General features: G+C 37.2%; 1 protein-coding gene across 1 annotated transcript in view; it reads right to left on the reverse strand.

Moving 5' to 3' along the window:
* BTNL2 (butyrophilin like 2) overlaps positions 1 to 20,131 on the reverse strand; it is a 35,450-nt gene that overhangs the window by 12,851 nt on the left and 2,468 nt on the right. The window contains exons 2-5 of the mRNA XM_049764785.1: positions 11,100 to 11,447; positions 8,444 to 8,725; positions 6,725 to 6,745; positions 293 to 640 (exon numbers count right to left, since the gene is read on the reverse strand). Of these exons, the coding sequence (XP_049620742.1) occupies positions 293 to 640; positions 6,725 to 6,745; positions 8,444 to 8,725; positions 11,100 to 11,447 (999 nt within the window). The remainder of the gene's footprint in view (positions 1 to 292; positions 641 to 6,724; positions 6,746 to 8,443; positions 8,726 to 11,099; positions 11,448 to 20,131) is intronic.

Here is a 20,131-nt window from a genome sequence, read left to right on the forward strand (position 1 = left end):
TCATACACTTCCCAGAATTTTAATAACTCTGTAATCTTATTAAAGTAAATGTCTCAACAGTTATTATACTTATAATTAATTTATAGTACAATTGAAATAATACTTTTTCTGGACCCAAATAATTAAGTCTAACCTTTTGAGTAACTTTAAATATTTATGAAAACTGCTACACATTGAAACATTCAGTATCAATCTGATGAGTGAATGAACAATAAGTAATCCAAGAAAAATTTCAGGTATCATATGCTAAAAATGTATTAAGAGAAGCAGAACATTTATCTGGAGTCTTTACCTACTATCTTCAAATCCAAGCTGGCCTCCTGGTAGATGCCATCTTTTTTAAAAAGACACCGGTACTGTCCATCATCTGATGTTCTGGCATTATGTATCTGCAGAGTCACTGTCCCTTCATTGATGGAATCACTCACCAATGTAGTTCGTCCTCTATATTCTTTCATCTGCTCTCCAACCATATGATCCCCATTCATATACACATGAACAGCAGGGTAATGATGGGCTCTGACCCACCTGACCTCCATGTCCTGTGCATTAGCCTTAGGGGACAGGAAACATGTCAGTGGTATGTCTTCCCCAAATCTGACAAGGATGTGCTGAGAAGGTCCAATCACTTTCAAGGAAGCTAATAAATATAACAGAAAACACAGAGTAAAAGATTTAAAATTGGAGCATTGGAGATTAGAACACAAAGGCCTACCAGGGGTAGCTATAATACTCAAGGCCATTCTTCACAAAAGTAGAACTTAGGTTGATATCAAAAAAGAAATGATCCCAATTTCTGGTAGAATCAAAACCAGCATGTTTTTTAAAAAAAAAAATCAGCTATTTACCTGTTCTTTTCCACAATCTTATTCAGTTAGGAGACTGGTAAGAAAATAGTTTGTAGTACTCTGTGTGATAATAAATTAACACTTCAAAGAAAATACTTCAGACCAAAAGGTGGGGTGATAAAATAGTACAATGAGTAACTTATCCATTGTACATGTCTGACCAGGGTTCAATCTTTGTAAGCCCATATGGTCTCTCAACCAGCAGTGATCTTTGAATGAGAGCCAAGAGTTAACCCTGAGCACCACTCGGTGCAGCTCCATCCCAATAAAATAAATACTTCACTGTGAAACCTCAATGTTTTTGGAATCAAACAAACTAATAAATGCGAAGTGTTTGGTTAACCCTAAAGCATGAGTGGTGGCATGTATACTAAAATATGAGATGAGGAAATTGAAATCATAGGAATATTTAATAAATGCATAAATTATTAAAATGCATCTTTGGTGAAATTTTAGTCATGAAATGTGGAGAAATTTTCCTGAAATTTATTTTTATAATCCCTTATAAATTAAACCCAGTCATTATAGTCATTATATTTCAGCACGACCAAGAGATAGATAGATAATTAGATAGATAGAGAGAGAGGGAGATGATAGATAGATAGATAGATGATAGATAGATAGATAGAGAGAGAGAGAGAGAGAGAGGGAGATGATAGATAGATAGATAGATGATAGATAGATAGATAGATAGATAGATAGATGATAGATATATTAGATGATAGATAAATAAATAGATAGGTAGATAGATGATAGATAGATAGATAGATAGATAGATAGATAGATAGATAGATAGATAGACAGACAGACAGACAGACAGACAGTCAGACAGACAGACGGACGGACGGGCGGGCGGGCGGGCAGGCAGGCAGGCAGGCAGGCAGGCAGGCAGGCAGGTAGGTAGGTAGGTAGGTAGGTAGGTAGGTAGGTAGGTAGGTAGGTAGGTAGGTAGGTACGTAGGTAGGTAGGTAGGTAGGTAGGTAGGTAGGTAGGTAGGTAGGTAGGTAGGTAGGTAGGTAGGTAGGTAGGTAGGTAGGTAGGTAGGTAGGTAGGTATATAGGTTTCAAGGTAGTTAGGTAGATAGGTAGATAGGCAGGTACCTAGGTAAGTAGGTAAGTAGGTAGATAAGTAGAAAGGAAGGAAGGAAGGAAGGAAGGAAGGAAGGAAGGAAGGAAGGAAGGAAGGAAGGAAGGAAGGAAGGAAGGAAGGAAGGAAGGAAGGAAGGAAGGAAGGAAGGAAGGAAGGAAGGAAGGAAGGAAGGAAGGAAGGAAGGAAGGAAGGAAGGAAGGAAGCAAACAAGCACTTTTCTGTGTGACACAGATGGGTAGAGAGGGAAGCAGTAGGATCCCCTTCTCAAGATTGATATCTCTTTCCTTACCCCTTCATAGAAGACATTCACACATAAACCACTAGTGGATAAAGCTAGAAAGCACAAGAATGAACTTATTAATATTGCAAGATCTATAAAAAAAAAACTCCTGTGCACTTATATGATAGCAATTGTCTTGATACTAACATATCAAAGATAATAAGACCTTGATTACTTTTAATAGTGTTACAATCTTCAGAAGTCTTGCTCATGTACCTTGCTAAAATTTTTGCTCTTTGCTCTTGGTGTCTATCTCTTAATTGGTACTATCTGGATTCTTCTATTTAAGTGTTCCTATCGTTGATGCCTATCTATTTAAGGGTTCATTTCTGCATTGTTTTCTGGTTTCCATTTTTCTGACCATGCCACTCACCAGTTATTGTCAACAATTTTTGGAGAACAAAAACATGAACCGTACCCAACAATCAGATTATTTAGAAATATTATATGATTAAGAACTCAGATCTAGGGGCCAATGGGATAGCACAGTGGTAGAGCATTTGCTTTGTGTGCAGCTGATTCAGGACGCTCGTTGGTTCAAATCCTGGCATCCCATCTGGTCCACTGCCTGCCAGAAGTGATTTCTGAGCACAGAGTAGCTCCTGAGTGCCGCCAGGTGTTACAACGCCCCAAATAAATTCAGAACTATTAAAATATATAAAACTCAAAAACAGTAACAACAAAAAAGAGGAACAAAAGTCCTCTTGATGTGGAGATTTGAGATTTTCTCTGAGGATTTTTCTGGATCAAATGTATATCACACTTTGAACAGAATCAGTTTCTGTCCGTGTCAATTTTGCTTTGCACACATTAAACATCATTCTTTTCTGTGTCAGAGAAATAGTATAGTGGGAAAAGTTCCTTGCTTTGCATGTGGCCAACCTGGGTTTGATCCCCAGACTCCCATGTGATGCGTCCCCTAAGCCTGACAGGAGTGATTCCTTAGTTCAAAGCAAGAAGTTCAAAATCCTGATCATTGCCAATTATAACCCAAATATCTCACTAAAAATTTCTGATTCATCATGTCCTTTATGTCTATGATATATAGTACATATCAGACTTCAGATGCATAGGTAGTCAATTATTTAGGTATATAATGCATACATAAAAGTCATGTTTCTCACTCTACTTGTTTGCCACTCTGATGCTAAAAATAAAGTTTAAACTATAGGTGCCAGAGAGATGACACAGTGGTAGGGTGTTTGCCTTGCACACAGCTGACTCAGGAAAAACCTGGGTTTGATCCCTGGCATCCCATATGGTCCCCAAGCTAGGAGCTATTTTTGAGCTCATAGCCAGGAATAACCCCTGAGCATACCAGGTGTAGTGCAAAAGCAAACTAACAAACAAACAAACCAAAAAAGTGTTTGAACTATAGATAAAATATTGCAGACTTAATTGTAAATAAGTTTTTCAAGAGAATAAAAGCTCCTTGAAGTGAAGTTCTGTATTATCTCTTTGTAAATGTATTTGGGGTACACCTCCTCAGAGATGCACAAATATAGGAAGTCAACCCCAGAATCTCTCAACCTGATGGTGTAGGCTAGCATTTCAGTGTTAGGGGTCAGAGATATAATGACACTTAAGCTAAATGATGTTGAAAGCCACCAGTCAAATATGGAGGTGATAGGTCTGGGATACAAAAGGATAAGGAAATGAATTTGGTATCATACATGCATTCATGTGCTCCAGCCATTTGACCTATCTCTAAATCCCTGTTTATAGATACAACATGTGTGTATATAGAACCTGTCACATAATTGCTCACAACGTTTTTCAATATGTAGATGCTACCAAACAACCTTTTAATCCATTAACTCAGTACAATAGCTAAGAGCTGTAATCAACCTAGATATCCAACAATAGATGAAATGCATGTGGCCCATCTGGTACATATATACAATAAAATACTATTTAGCTGTAAAGAATGATACAATCATGCAATTTGTACCAACATGGATGAAACTGGAAGATATTATGCTAAATCAAGTATGCCAGAAGAAGGATAAATGCAGAATATTACTTAGATGTGGTATTTAGTATAACTGCATAAAATGCATTGGATTAAAATGAAATTGTCTAGAACACTTTTGGCCCCAGAATATAGTGAGGAGAAGTAAAGAAATTGAGTGGAGGATAAACATATATGAATTATAAAGACAAGGGCCGAGAGGTCTTAGGTGCATTGGTGGTATTTAAAAAAGTACAGGATTAAATATCCAAACCAGAGTCATCAACATAAAATAATAATACTCAAACTTTAACAATAAAATCTTAAAAAAGGCCTATTATGCTACAGGCTGGGGGTGCAAGGATGGTGACATGGGATGCACCCAGGGAATATTGGTGGAGGAGGTCAACACTGGTAGTGGGATTGGCCCTGATTCATTGCATGTCTAAAACCCAACTATGAAAGAATTTGTAAATCACAATGCTTTTTTTAAAAGTTTTTATAAAGACACAATATACTAATATCATGCATCAATTATGAAGAACTAGTGCTTTAAAGTTAGACTTTGAAAAGAAAGTATCGCAATTTTCTACTAATTTCAGCAAATGTCTTATGTTTCTAAGAAACATGTTTCTATGTTTCCCTATTGTAAAATGGGAATTAATCAATGCAACTGTTATAAGAAAATATAAGATGGTTCCTGTAAGCCTCTCAGCTCAAAGCCTAGCAGATAATTGCAATTTTTCAGTAGTTCTACTTAGGGACTTAGTTACATTCAGAGTAAAAACTGAAATTGCCATTTCTGGGCTTCTACAAAGAGAAATTTGCCTGTCCCTTGATGAGTGGGCCTTGCATTTGAACTCTAATTCACAAAGATAAAATAAAGATAGCAGAGAGGTTTCTCTCAATAATTAGTATGCACACAAAGCTTCTACTCTCATAGCCCTTCATTCATGACCTGACAAGGACCCAAAGCAGGTGATGTTTTTTCATCTTATTTGATGATAGTCCCAGAAAATCAATATTACCATATTTTCCAGCGTATAAGAAGATTTTTGAAACGAAAAAAAGTCAACCAAAAGTCGGGAGTCATCTTATATGCCTAGTATATCCTGAAAAACGTCTCCATATGCCGCTAAACGAAAATCATCTGGATATTGCCACGAAACGAATTTTCCAACTCGATCCTGCACCAATCACTGCAAAGCTGCTCGGACAGCCTCTCTAACTCGGCCAATCCAAGCAGGCTTTTGAAGCATGCAAATTAGACAATGTTCTGTACCCGAATCTACACTGTCAAAAGCCTGCTCAAATGGGCCAGAGTCAGAGAGGAAGTCTATTACAGTATACCCTTTGAACCTTTGCTTGTTGTGATTAGCTCACTGTGGTACATACAGTTGCAGCACAGGAACGTTCTGTCTTATACAGCGAATATATGCCTAAACCTATGTTTTTACTGTAAAATTGGGGGGGTCATCTTATACGACCAGTCGTCTTATACACTGGCGAATACGGTACTTAGAAATCACATGATATGACTGTGTTGTCTATGGTGTCTAGTGGACATGTTATATTGGTTCTGGTATCTCAGTGGTATGACCTCACTATAATCTTCTTGAAAGAGAAAAGAAATATCAAACTCTCATACCAAATTTCATTTTCGTGTCTGTAACTATCAAATGCTGCTAATGTTTCTATCAAATCTATACACATGGTGCAAAGTATCACACTATACCCTGGGAGAGAATGGGGTGTGTCTGTCACATTGATTTTCCTAAATACTCCTACATGAATGAAAAGTGTTCTTATGACATATAGGCATAAGAGTGTTCTTATGCACACTCACACACACATAGGAGAAAATGAATGAGACAGATTGAAGGACAGGTGACCAGAGAACATACTATTTATCCTGGGTATTAAGAAAAAGTCATAGAAAAGAGGTAGAAGGTAAGAAAATATAAAGGAGAAAGTGAAAGAGGCTAAAGATTCAGATGATAAGTTTTAAGTCCCTTATCTTAATTGCAGAGAAGTAATAACTGCCACCCAACAACTAAGAGATCAGGCTATACTTGTAAAGATAAGAAACTTATCCCAACATTGAGCAGATGAGGACCTTGTGGGCTAAGAAACAAGTCCTGGAATGGTAGGTGGTGATATCCAGCTCTTCATCTGAAAATGTCTTTAAAGAACTCTATAATCTAGCAGCTGTGCTGTGCCACACAACATACTCCAAGGTATCTAACTTACTTTCTATCAAATAGGACAGAGATGATGTCTGTGATCTCTTCTAGGCAACCACTGAGGCTTATTGTGATTGTCAAAACACAAAGGTGCAGGTTACATACTTCCAAGGAGCATGGAGGAGGTTCTGGAAGTCTATACACTCTTATTCCTATCTAGAAATAACTAAAATCAAGAAACACAAGGCTGAGTTTGCATTGTGAATCACAAGGTGCAAATGTAGCTCCACTTGGCTTTGTCCTCAGAGCATCACCACCACCAGGTAAGACAGAGGTTCATCTACCATGGTTCATGGTGGACATTTCCACTTACCAAGTTGTGTCTCGAGTTTTTCTGGAAATTAAAACAAAAAGCACATTTCAGATTTTGGCCTAAGGGAAAGGAGGAAAATATTTTAAAAAAATAAAAGCAAAAGTAGAATGCCTTTCTCAAATACAGGCAGGGGTTGGGAAGGGGGGTCATTGGTGGTGGGAATGTTACATTGTTGACCAGGGTGTTCTGTCTACAATGTTACAATCATGCTTGTAATCATGGTGCTTAAGTAAAGATTTTATATTTAAAAAATAATCATAAAATAAAATCAAGTTCTATATTTTACTTTTATAATTTATAAAAAAGAAAAGGGAAGAAATATATTAACTTATTCCAATGGACCAAATATAAATTCAGCTATGTCTACATTTTTTCTGAAAAATATCTTGGTATTACCATCTTATGATTATGCTTACATTTACTACACTTTTATTCTAAAGTGGTCAAAATCATACAGTCACCTTGAGGCAGACAGAATAGTTATTAAGGCACTGGTATTGCAAGCAGCAAATCCCTTTTCTTTCTTGACACTCACCAAATGTTCCTGTGAGAATTTCCAGGAGAAATCCCTGAACACAACCAGGAGTAAACCCTGAACATCACCAGGTTTGGCCAAAACCTCTCCCATTCCCTAAAATAATAACTCATTCTCTTCATAAATTCATAAAAAGTGTAAAGCATATGGATACATATACAATTGCCATCTATATTCCAATGAGTGGTATATATTGCAATTGTGATTTTACTACACATGCACAAATATGAAAGTTTGTTCATTTGGGATTAGGAGAGATGTACAGTATAGAGCTCTTGCTTTACATGCAGCCAACCAGGATTCAATCCCTCGGGTTCTCTAGTCCCACCAGTAGTGAAACTTAAAAGCAGAAACAGGAGTCAGCCCTGGGTGCTACTGAGTGTGGCCAAAAAATAAAATGAAAACAAAACATCCTCTCGCTTTAACATGAACAAATAACATTGAATTTGAATATTCTACAATATTAACTTATTATAAAGAATAATAAAATAGATCAATGTGCCTAAATGTAGGAGAAGTAAAAATATGTAAGCACATTATAAATTATATTGTCAAACATTTTTATGTAATTGGAAATATTAACAATAGATATATAAATGAGTAAATACCTAACACTTGAATAGGTGGATAACCAAATATAATCTTTTGTTATTGAATAGATTATTATGAAGATGATGTTTTTTCACCATTAATATATAATTCTATACCAATGCTACAATTAACAGTAATGTAACACATGTAGCACTCCAATTTGTACTTGATTTTTGGGTTATTAATCATATTGCTATTATAAATTAAAATGTTATTATATAAACCTACACCTCTGATAATATTTACATATGATATGTTCCTAGGAATCTCTGAAATAATACAGCTTAGGAAAAATATCTCAGTTGAAACATGATAGCTTTATTTTCTACACAACATATTATATATATTTTAGGTAATTAAAGCAATACAGAATGAATTTAAAGGCTAAGTATTAAGGCAACTGAGATACCAATAATACTATTCACCCAAAATATAATATGTATTATCATAATTATTTTATATACTTGAGAACATATTGCTATTAGATTATTTTAATTTTTAAGAATTTTAAAATTCTAAAATTTTAAGTGCTAAGGAGTAGTCCCTGTAACCTTTATATTAATCTGAGCATCTTTGAGAGTAAGAGTACTGACCTGGAATGAAGATATTTGAGCTCTTCTGCTCACCAAGAACATGGTTGTGGATAAAGCAAGACACAGTGTCTATAGAGGCATTTCTGAGCACATGAATGGCTTCCACGTAAAACAGGCCATCATCCTCTTGGATGCTCCACTCAGAGAAAGTCAACAGCTTCTCTCCAGTGCTATCTTCCCAATAAATCTTGGGTTCTGGGAACCAGCCTTTTGCAGTGCAGAGAAGATGGACTTTATTTTCCATAGATCCTGACAGGTGAATGCTAGGGGCAGGCCCCAGATCTGAGAATGGAAAGCACAGCTCTGATGCCAAAGCTCAAGGAGATTCTAACCATAAAGACAGACCCCAGTAACACAGCTTACAGAGAGACAAGCAGATATTCCTGGCTGTGAGTATGATAATTGGTCCAAAGTTTTCTTCCCCTTAGCTAGAGGTTCAAATACATATCATTAGTTCTGTCAAGTAGATTTTTAGTTTGTTTCACCTAATCAGTTACTTTTCTTGAGGTTCAGAGAGAATAAGAGATGTGACACATTAATGTTTTATATGTCTAATGCTGCAAAGAAATATGTTTGTAATGTATACATGAACTCATTTATGGTATGAGTTTTGCTATTTTCATCTTAATATTTATATTTAAAAATGTTATGCAGTGGGAAAAATGTTTTTGAGTAATCCTAAATTTATAGACTCATGAACTTCTTTCCCTATTTAACACAACTCTCAAATAATCTAAATGGTCTGTGGTTTTTACAAAAGGAATTTTGCCTCTAAAATTTACTGGTGGACAGACTTCTGTCACAAATTGCCACCACCTTAGAAAAAGAAATGATTTACAATCCACTATCCTCTGTAAATCTACCTACTTTAACAGAGAAAACGGAAAATATGAGGTTGGAGCGATAGAGCAGTTATAGGGTGTTTGCCTTGCATGTAGCTGTCCCAGGATGGACCTTGGTTCTATCCCTGGGGTCTCATATGGTCTTCCAAGCCAGAAATGATTTCTGAGTGCATAGCCAGGAGTAACACCTGACACACACAGGGTGTGACCCAAAACCAAAAATCAAAAAACAAACAGAAAATAGTGTCTCCCCAGATGTCTACCACCCAGTATCTTCCAATCCTGCTCCCTATGGATGTTTTACCTACTTTGGGAAATTCTGATTTAGACTCTTAAAAAATGTATTTTTTATGTTCAACTATCTCTAATAATAAATGAAGTCATTGGCACTCCAAATCTCTAACTAGAGGAAAACTTTCATTCACCTTGAACTTAATACCCTGAACTTAATACTAGTCATAGTCATTGAGTGTCTGTCTACTACATGTTTATGTTTATAATCACGGTGTTTAAATAAACACAAAAATATAATAATCATAGTCTTGAATGTAAAGGAAAGATTTGCTAAGAAACAGACTCATAAAGGAGTAAATATTTAAGGGTATTTACTAGAGAAATTTATTCCAGGAATAATTTCTTAATCAGGTTTTCAGAATTGACTGACTTTTTCTTTAGTAGGTGGAGATATTAATGCTGCCAGAAAACCATGCGATCACTTACTTTTCAGATACTTATTTTAGATCATCTTTACAGATCACTATTTTATCCACAAAAACAGTTTATTTCTGTAGCCATCCCCCCTTGACCTCTCCCCTCTACTTAGATAATACACAAACATTCAGAATTTCACAGGCACTATGAATTTAACACCACCCTGCCCAAGCATCTTTGAATTTTGTTGTTGAGCAGTGATTAGCATCATAAAAGTTTAGTGTTCCTTACTATTTTGATTCAGTTTCTAGTTTTCTAATAGCAGGTATTATACAAAACAAAACAAAACAATAGTATTCTTGGGGCCAGCATGATAGCATAGAGGATAGGGCATTTGCTCTGCATGTGGTTGACCCAGGTTTGATCCCGGGCGTCCTCTATAGTCCCTCAAGCATGTCAGGAGTAACTTCTAAGCACAAAGCTAGGAGTAATTTCTGAACACAAATGGGTGTATCCCCACCCAAAAGAATCACAGTATCACTTCTCAGTGACTGCATAATTGAGAACAGCAAGTATACAGATACTAAGCAGTTTTGTTGAAATACAAATACCAACCGACAGCTAAATTCACTGACTAAGCTATTGATTTCCCCTTGCACACAGTCTCACTTTGGTAGCATTAGAATCAGCTATGTAAGTTAAATTTGATATAAGTGTTTAGAACTATTTTTATAACATGTTTGAACTATTCATTTTCTTCAAAGGATCAACTTACTCCAAATTAATCAATCAGTATAGAGGGGACATTAACACAGGCCTTCATAGAGGAATTCTTCAAATAGAAAAACACTCCTCACATGTATACTTCTCCCTTCAAAAATCTCCATCACTCTATTTCTTTTATTTATTTGTTTTTTTTTGTTTTGTTTTGGTTTGGTTTTTGGTTTTTGGGCCACACCCAGTGACACTCAGGGGTTACTCTTGACTCTGAGCTCAGAAATTGCTCCTCACTCAGAAATTGAGCATATGAATTGTCAGGGATCAAATCCAGGTTCATGCTGGGTCAGGCACATGGAAAGCAAACACCACCACCACCACCACTGCACTATCTCTCTGCCCCCATTTCTATATTTTTATTCTCTTTATTTCCAAAAGACACTCACTTGCAACTTTGAGATTCAAACTTGCTTCAACATAGTAGTTCCCCTCTTGGAAACGGCACCAATATTGTCCATCATCAGATGGTTGGATATTGTGTATCTTCAGTGTCACCTGCCCTTCAGGAACATTATCCTCTATCCACTCTACCCTGCCTCTGTATTCTTCCAGCTGCTCCTCAGTCACATCAGATCCTTCCAAGAGTGTCAACACAGGTGTGCTGGACTCTGTGCGGTACCACCTCACCTCCATATGCACCACAGTCTTCTTGGGGAGGAGCTGACAGGTGAGTAACGCATCTTCCCCAACCCTGGCCACGATCGGATAGGAAGGACCCATCACTCTAAAGTCATCTACAAAATAGTGAAAAGAGCAATCAGGAAAAGCCATAGAAGTTAATGTACTTTCTTTGGAATACTCAAATATCAATGGTGGCATTTGGGGTGAGTTTTAATTTCAGTATTTTAAAAATATTCAACATTATGATTTTCAAATCTGGCTATTACAGGGACAATATTACATACTAAAAGTAAGCTGAAAATGTAAATTGTAGTTGTTGGTGTTACATCTACAATTTATGTGATTCTGGACAAAATCATTAATTACTTTGAGACTGAGATTTTTCAATATCAAATTATTTATCTTTAAAATACTAAACCATGATAAGCTTATTTTTATTCTCTTAAGTTAGTATGTAAATTGATTTAGGTGGATTTCTTGTGGATGGTGTCCATCCCAATCAGTGCGGGGGAATATACCTGATTTTGGATTTCAGAGTCGATCTTGGTCATACTAGGTCTAGGGACCATACAGTTTAAGGAATCAAACAGTAGCTTTTGCATGCACAGAAGGCTCTCAGCCCATTGAGGTAGCATTTCACCCCAAATTGAAAATTTCTATGAGTTCTTTATCAGCTTTCAACTTAATTCATGTTGTGTGGTTAATTATTTCTTTATATTTTTATTGACTAATAAAGTTTCTGACATTTCATTAAATTGGAACAATAAAGTCATTTACCTTTCAGAATTTTACATTTTTATCCTAAATAACATGCTTTGTATTTATTTAAATACATTTATTTACTTAAATTAATTATTTAATCAATTTGAATCAGCAAACTTCTATTGCTGAAGCTATTAGTTTTTGTTTGTTTGTTTTCCAGAGATTATTTTTATTACTATACTTATTACTTTACATCTACACCTTGATATTCACTTTCATTTTTTTTACTTTTTTTTAATTTTTAAATCTTACACAGTGGTATTTAAGGTACACAGTGACAATAAATGAGGGCCTTTCCACCACCAGTGTTGTTCTCCCTTCATCCCTGTTCCCAAGCATATATCCCTTATCTCCCTCCTTTATCCCCCAGAATGCTAGTGTAACTAAAAGCATATATGTTAACACTAATGTAAACCATTCTTTTGGAGTTCCAGATATTTTTACTAGTAGTTTCTTAAAGGTTTAGTGTCAAATGAGCACTGTAAAAACAATGTTAGAGTGGCAATTATCGTTTGCATGGTCCCACCAAAGTATGGAGGACACAGTAAGGAAAAACTTTGGCCTAAATACAAGGAGACCCTACCCCTGAAGTTTCCTGATTTAAGACCAATTCTAGGCTCCAGGCAAACTAGTTTGTCCAATCCAGGTCATTGTCTGTAGTGCCCATACAGTTTTATTTTTCACACAGTCTCTGTTGTCGGTATCATGTTTCTGTATTGAAGATCCTGGAATCTATATATCCTACATTGAAATCAGGATGGTGCGGAGTGGAGTCTAATTTCAACTCACAGTTAAAGGGCAATGCAGAAAGCCCTGTCCAGTACACAGGTCATTGTTGTTGTTTAAATCTTCCCAGTGTTAAGGGAAGACTCTTTTGAGTAAATCACTGTCAGAGCAGCAGTAGGGTCTTCCCTGGTAGAGGATTGCTTCCAGGTGATGTCATAGACAACTTTGGATGTTTCATAGATGACTTCCCTGGTTCAGGGATGAATGGAGAATGCCCAAACCTCTGAGACCTATGCCAGGTCATCATGTCAATGTTCAGGGTGAAAGGTTCCATTGCACCACAAGATTTGTGTGTTCCTATCTCTATTAGATAAGAACTTATTTGTATGTATAGTATTTTCCATTTTAATGTGCTCGTACAAATAAGGAATAATGCCTCCTGGCATTATCAGTGCATAAAGGGGCCGCAAGAACAAGTCCAACAATCTCCGTGACCTGGTTCAAACATAAGCATTAAACTGAGGGACTCTTTCACCAAAAATTTTTATTGAACAGTTCACAAAGAGAAAAAAAGATAAAAAGTGGAGAAAATAAACAATCTAACTTAAGACAGTGGACACAATTGTCACTGTTTAAGAAAATTTGTGTATTCCCATCTCTATAAGATAAGAACGTGTTTGTATATAATTTCCCATTTTAATATGTCTATGCAAAAGAAGAACAGTATCACATGGCGAGATTGGTGCCTATGGGGATGCTAGAACAAGTCCAACAATCCAATTGATTTGGTTCTTACATAAACGTTAAATAGAGGGACACTTCTACAAACTTCCTTATTTAACAAATACCAAAGGGAAGGAAAAATAGAGAGGGACTCTTTCACCAAAATACCTTATTGAACAGTTCACAAAGAGGAGAAAAGATAAAAAGTGGGTAAAATAATCTAACTTAAGACAGTGGACTCAAGTGTCACTGCTTATGGGAGCTAATCAGAAACCTAGTATGGTAGCAACCACACGATGAAAGAAGGAAGAGGCCAAGAGGCCGCTGAGAGTAAACAAGTAGGTAAAGAGTACTGGCCTCTTCCCAGCCTGAGAGTCCATCCTCTCATTTTTATTTTGAAAATATATGGTACCCCCACCTGAACTGGTTTCTTCCCAACCTGAGAGTCCATCCTCCCATTTTTATTTTAAATATATATGGTATGCCCCCATGTGGTTTTTGAAATGGAGACCAATGAGAAAAAAAAATATCAGTGAATGTCATGACATAGTTTTTGAAATGAATACCAATAAGAAAAAAATAACCAATGAATGTCCCAACATACACCAGTGCTACATCGGCCCGCCCTCCTCCCCATGTGTCCCCTACTTAGTGTAGGGAGAAAGGGGGAAAGCAAGAGGACCACGATAGAGTCCACCTGGGCCAGAACCAGGGAAGTCCTGAAAAAAGGGGAGAAATAGGGGAACGGCTGGAGGCCTGCCAAGCCTCCCAGCACCCCCAAACTAGGGAGAATGCCTCCGGCATGGGGTGTCCCCTAACTCCATACCTGGGAAGATCTGGCCTCCAGGTTCAAGGCACTGGAAGCCAGCTATCTGCCCGGCCCCTCCCTCTGCTCCTCCCCCCTAGAGTAGAGAGGGGGGAAGCCTGGGAACCCCTAATAGAGTCCACCTGGAACCCACAGCAGGCCACCCGGGGTGGCACTCAGGACAGGCCTAGAGTCCAGGGGGAAATAGGGGAACAGCTGGAGGCCTGCCAAGCCTCCCAGCATCCCCCAAGATCGGGAGAATAAACTGAGGCTATTATAAATGATTTTATAAGATATTTTGCGAGGATAAAGTAAAAAAGTTTGTTTACAAAATCTTACATTTTCTGACAAAATTGTGTCATGTTTGAATTATTTATTTTCACCTGCAAACTGTAGATATGGTCAATAATCTTGCATGTAATGCTGGTTAATTATTTTATAGTGCTTATATGAGTGACTCTCAATCATATATGAGAAACAGTATTTTTTTTTAAGTGCGACAAATTTTAATCTTAGGCAAGGGAGTATATAAAAGGAGAAAGAGGCAGTCGTAACATGAAAAGAATGAAATGTACATTGTTTGATTTCAGAACAAATACACATAGCTTAGGGTGTTTAGTAACCTAGAATAGAATAGGTTTTAGTAAGAGGATAAAAGGAAGACAAAATTCTTTTTTTTTTTAGAGGTATAATCTCTTTTTTTTTATCTTAATTTAAACACCGTGATTACAAACATGATTATAGTTGTATGATTACAGTCATGTAAAGAGCACCCCCCTTCACCGGTGCAACATTCCCACCACCAATTTCACAGATCTCCCTCCTCCCCACACCCCTACACCTGTACTCGAGACAGGCTTTCCACTTCCCTCATTCATTCACATTGTTATGATAGTTTTCAGTGTAGTCATCTCTGCAACTGCACTCATCACTCTATGTGATGAGCTGCATGTCCTGAGCTGCACCTACCAGCCCTCATCTCTCTTGTCTCTGAGATACTGTTAAAAATGTCCTTCATTTTTCTTAAAGCCCATAGATGAGTGAAACCATTCTGCATCTTTCTCTCTCCCTCTGACTTACTTCACTCAGCATAATAGATTCCATGTACATCCATGTATAGGAAAATTTCATGACTTCATCTCTCCTGATGGCTGCATAGTATTCCATTGCGTATATGTACCACAGTTTCTTCAGCCACTCATCTGTTGAAGGGCATCTTGGTTGTTTCCAGAGTCTGGCTATTGTAAATAGCGCTGCAATGAATATAGGAGTAAGGAATGGATTTTTGTATTGTATTTTTGTGTTTCTTGGGTATATTCCTAGGAGTGGTATAGCTGGATCATATGGAAGCTCAATTTCCAGTTTGTGAAGGAATCTCCATATCGCTTTCCATAAAGGTTGTACTAGACGGCATTCCCACCAGCAGTGAATAAGAGTTCCTTTCTCTCCACATCCCCGCCAGCACTGCTTGTTTTCCTTTTTTGTGATGTGTGCCAATCTCAGTGGCATGAGGTGGTACCTCATAGTAGTTTTGATTTGCATCTCCCTGACGATTAGTGATGTTGAACATCTTTTCATGTGCCTTTTAGCCATTTGCCTTTCTTCTTTTTCAAAGTGTCTGTTCATTTCTTCTCCCCATTTTTTGATGGGGTTAGTTGTTTTTTTCTTGTATAGTTCTGTCAGTACCTTGTAAATTTTGGATATTAGCCCTTTATCTGATGATTATTGGGTGAATAATTTCTCCCACTCAGTGGGTGGCCTTTGTATTCTGGGCACTATTTCCTTTGAGATGCAGAAGCTTCTCAGCTTAATATAGTCCCATCTGTTTATCTCTGCTTCCACTTGCTTGGAAAGTGCTGTCTCCTCCTTAAAGATGCCTTTAGTCTCAATGTCCTGGAGTGTTTCACCTACATGTTGTTCTATATACCTTATAGTTTCAGTTCTGATATCAAGGTCTTTAATCCATTTGGATTTTACCTTTGTACATGGTGTTAGCTGTGGGTCTGAGTTTGCTTTTTTGCAAGTGGCTAACCAGTTGTGCCAACACCACTTGTTGAATAGGCTTTCCCTGCTCCATTTAGGATTTCTTGCTCCTTTATCAAAAACAAGGTGGTTATATGTCTGAGAAACCTTCTCTGAGTACTCAAGCCTATTCCACTGATCTGAGGGTCTGTCTTTATTCCAATACCATGCTGTTTTTGTAACTGTTGCTTTGTAATACAACTTAAAATTGGGGAAAGTAATGCCTCCCATATTCCTTTTCCCAAGGAGTGCTTTAGCTATTCGAGGTTGTTTGTTGTTCCAGATGAATTTCAGAAGTATTTGATCCACTTCTTTGAAGAATGTCATGGGTATCTTCAGAGGAATCGCGTTAAATCTGTACAATGCTTTTGGAAGTATTGCCATTTTAATGATGTTGATCCTGCCAATCCATGAGCATGGTATGTGTTTCCATTTCCTCGTGTCCTCTCTTATTTCTTGGAGCAGTGTTTTGTAGTTTTCTTTATATAGATCCTTCACATCTTTAGTCAGGTTGACTCCAAGATATTTGAGTTTGTGTGGAACTAATGTGAATGGGATTGTTCTCTTAATGTCCATTTCTTCCCTATCATTATTAGTGTATAAAAAGGCCATTGATTTTTGTGTGTTAATTTTGTAGCCTGCCACTTTGCTATATGAATCTATTATTTCTAGAAGCTTTTTGGTAGTCTTTAGGGTTTTCTAAGTAGAGTATCATGTCATCTGCAAACAGTGAGAGCTTGACTTCTTCCTTTCCTATCTGGATTCCCTTGATATCTTTTTCTTGCCTAATCGCTATAGCAAGTACTTCCAGTGCTATGTTGAATAGGAGTGGTGAGAGAGGACAGCCTTGTCTTGTGCCAGAATTTAAAGGGAAGGCTTTTAGTTTTTCTCCATTGAGGATAATATTTGCCACTGGCTTCTGGTAGATAGCTTTGACTATATTGAGAAAGGTTCCTTTTATTCCTATCTTGCTGAGAGTTTTCATCAAGAATGGGTGTTGAACCTTATCAAATGCTTTTTCTGCATCTATTGATATGACCATGTGATTTTTATTTTTTTGTTGTTTATGTTGTGTATTATATTGATAGATTTACGGATGTTAAACCAGCCTTGCATTCCTGGGATGAAACCTACTTGATCAAAGTGAATGATCTTCTTGATGAGGCACTGGATCCTGTTCGCCAGGATTTTGTTGAGGATCTTTGCATCTGTGTTCATCAGGGATATTGGTCTGTAATTTTCTTTTTTGGCAGCATCTCTATCAGATTTTGGTATTAAGGTGATGTTGGCTTCATAAAAGCTATTTGGAAGTATTCCTGTTTTTTCGATTTCATAAAAGAGCCTGGCCAGAATTGGTAGTAGTTCCTCTTGAAAGGTTTGAAAGAATTCATTCGTGAATCCATCAGGGCCTGGGCTTTTGTTTTTGGGTAAATTTTTGATTACAGTTTTAATTTCCTCAATAGTGATGGGGGTGTTTAGATATGCTACCTCTTCTTTATTCAACTGTGGAAGGTTATATGAGTTCCGAAATTTATCCATTTCTTCCAGGTTCTCATATTTAGTGGCATAGAGTTTCTCAAAGTATTCTCTGAATACCCTTTGAATCCCTGTAGTATCTGTAGTGATCTCCCCCTTTTCATTTCTAATACGCGTTTTCCAGGTTCTCATATTTAGTGGCATAGAGTTTCTCAAAGTATTCTCTGAATACCCTTTGAATCCCTGTAGTATCTGTAGTGATCTCCCCCTTTTCATTTCTAATACGCGTTATCATGTTTCTCTCTTTCTTTTGCTTTGTGAGTTTTGCCAATGGTCTATCAATCTTGTTTATTTTTTCAAAGAACCAACTTCTGCTTTCGTTGATCTTTCGGATTGTTTTTTGGGTTTCCACTTCGTTGATTTCTGCTCTCAGCTTTGTTATTTCCTTCTGTCTCCCTATTTTTGGGTCCTTTTGTTGAGCACTTTCTAGTTCTATTAGCTGTGTCATTAAGCTACTCAGGTAAGCTCCTTCTTCCTTCCTGATGTGTGCTTGCAAAGCTATAAATTTTCCTCTCAGTACTGCTTTTGCTGTGTCCCATAAGTTCTCATAGTTTGTGTCTTTATTGTCATTTGTTTCCAGGAACCTTTTGATTTCCTCCTTGATTTCATCTCGGACCCACTGGTTATTGAGTATGAGGCTGTTTAACTTCCAGGTGTTAAATTTTTTCTTCTGTGTCCCTTTGCAGTTCACATCTAACTTCAGAGCCTTGTGGTCAGCAAAGGCAGCCTGCAAAATGTCTATCTTTTTTATTTTATGGAGGTATGTTTTATGTGCCAGCATGTGATCTATCCTGGAGAATGATCCATGTACATTGGAAAAGAATGTGTATCCAGGTTTCTGAGGATAGAGTGCCCTATATATATCTACTAGGCCTCTTTCATCCATTTCTCTTTTCAGGTCTAGTATATTTTTGTTGGGTTTCCATTTGGTTGACCTATCAAGTGTTGACAAGCCTGTGTTGAGGTCTCCCACAATTATTGTGTTATTATTGATATCCTTCTTCAGATTTGTCAACAATTGTATTAAATACTTTGCTGGACCCTCATTCGGTGCGTATATGTTTAGGAGAGTGATTTCTTCTTGCTGTACAAATCCCTTGATTAGTACATAATATCCATCTTTGTCCCTTACAACTTTTCTGAGTATAAAGTTTGTGTCATCTGATATTAGTATGGCCACCCCCGCTTTTTTAAGGGTGTTGTTTGCTTGAATGATTTTCCTCCAGCCTTTGATTTTGAGTCTATGTTTATTCTGACTATTCAGGTGTGTTTCTTGTAGACAGCAGAAGGTTGGCTTCAGTTTTTTGATCCATTTCGCCACTCTGTGCCTCTTAACTGGCGCATTTAGTCCATTGACATTGAGAGAAATAATTGTCATGGGATTTATTGCCATCTTTGTGTAGAAGTTTGGTGTGTTTTTTGTTCTGTCTTGTTTTTAGAGTAGATCTTTCAGTTTTTCTTTTAAGGCTGGTTTTGAGTCTGCAAAGTTTTTGAGCTGTTGTTTATCTGTGAAGCCGTGTATACATCCTTCAAAGCTGAAACTTAGTTTTGCTGGGTGCAGTATTCTTGGCGAAGCATTTATTTCATTGAGTTTTGCCACTATGTCCCACCACTGCCTTCTGGCCTTGAGTGTTTCTGGTGACAGGTCTGCTGTAAATTTCAAGGATGCTCCCTGGAATGTAATTTCCCTTTTTGATCTTGCTGCTTGCAGTATTCTATCTCTATCGGTGGGTTTCATCATGGTGACTAGGATGTGTCTTGGGGTGTTTCTACTGGGGTCTTTTTTTAGCTAGTACTCTTCGGGCATGCAGGATTTGGTCACATGTTTTCTTTAGCTCTGGTAGTTTCTCTGTGATGATGTTCTTAACCATTGATTCTTACTGAAGATTTTCTTCTTGGGTCTCTGGGACTCCAATGATTCTAAAGTTGTTTCTGTTGAGCTTATCAAAGACTTCTATTTTCATCTGCTCATATTCTTTGAGTAAATTTTCCATTGTCTGATCATTTGATTTAAGGCTTTTTTTCCAATCTCTTCTGCTGTGTAAAGTTGTTATGCATCTCATCTTCTAAAGCACTAATTCTATCCTCAACTGCTTTTAACCTGTTGGAAAGCTCATCCATTGTGTTCTTCAATTCGTCTACTGAGTTTTTCAGACCTGTTATCTGATCTGATATTTCAGTTTGGAGTTTTCTGATTTCTATCTTCATATTCTCTTGATTTTT

This window comes from Suncus etruscus, chromosome 18, assembly GCF_024139225.1.
Source record: "Suncus etruscus isolate mSunEtr1 chromosome 18, mSunEtr1.pri.cur, whole genome shotgun sequence".
Lineage (NCBI taxonomy): Eukaryota > Metazoa > Chordata > Mammalia > Eulipotyphla > Soricidae > Suncus > Suncus etruscus.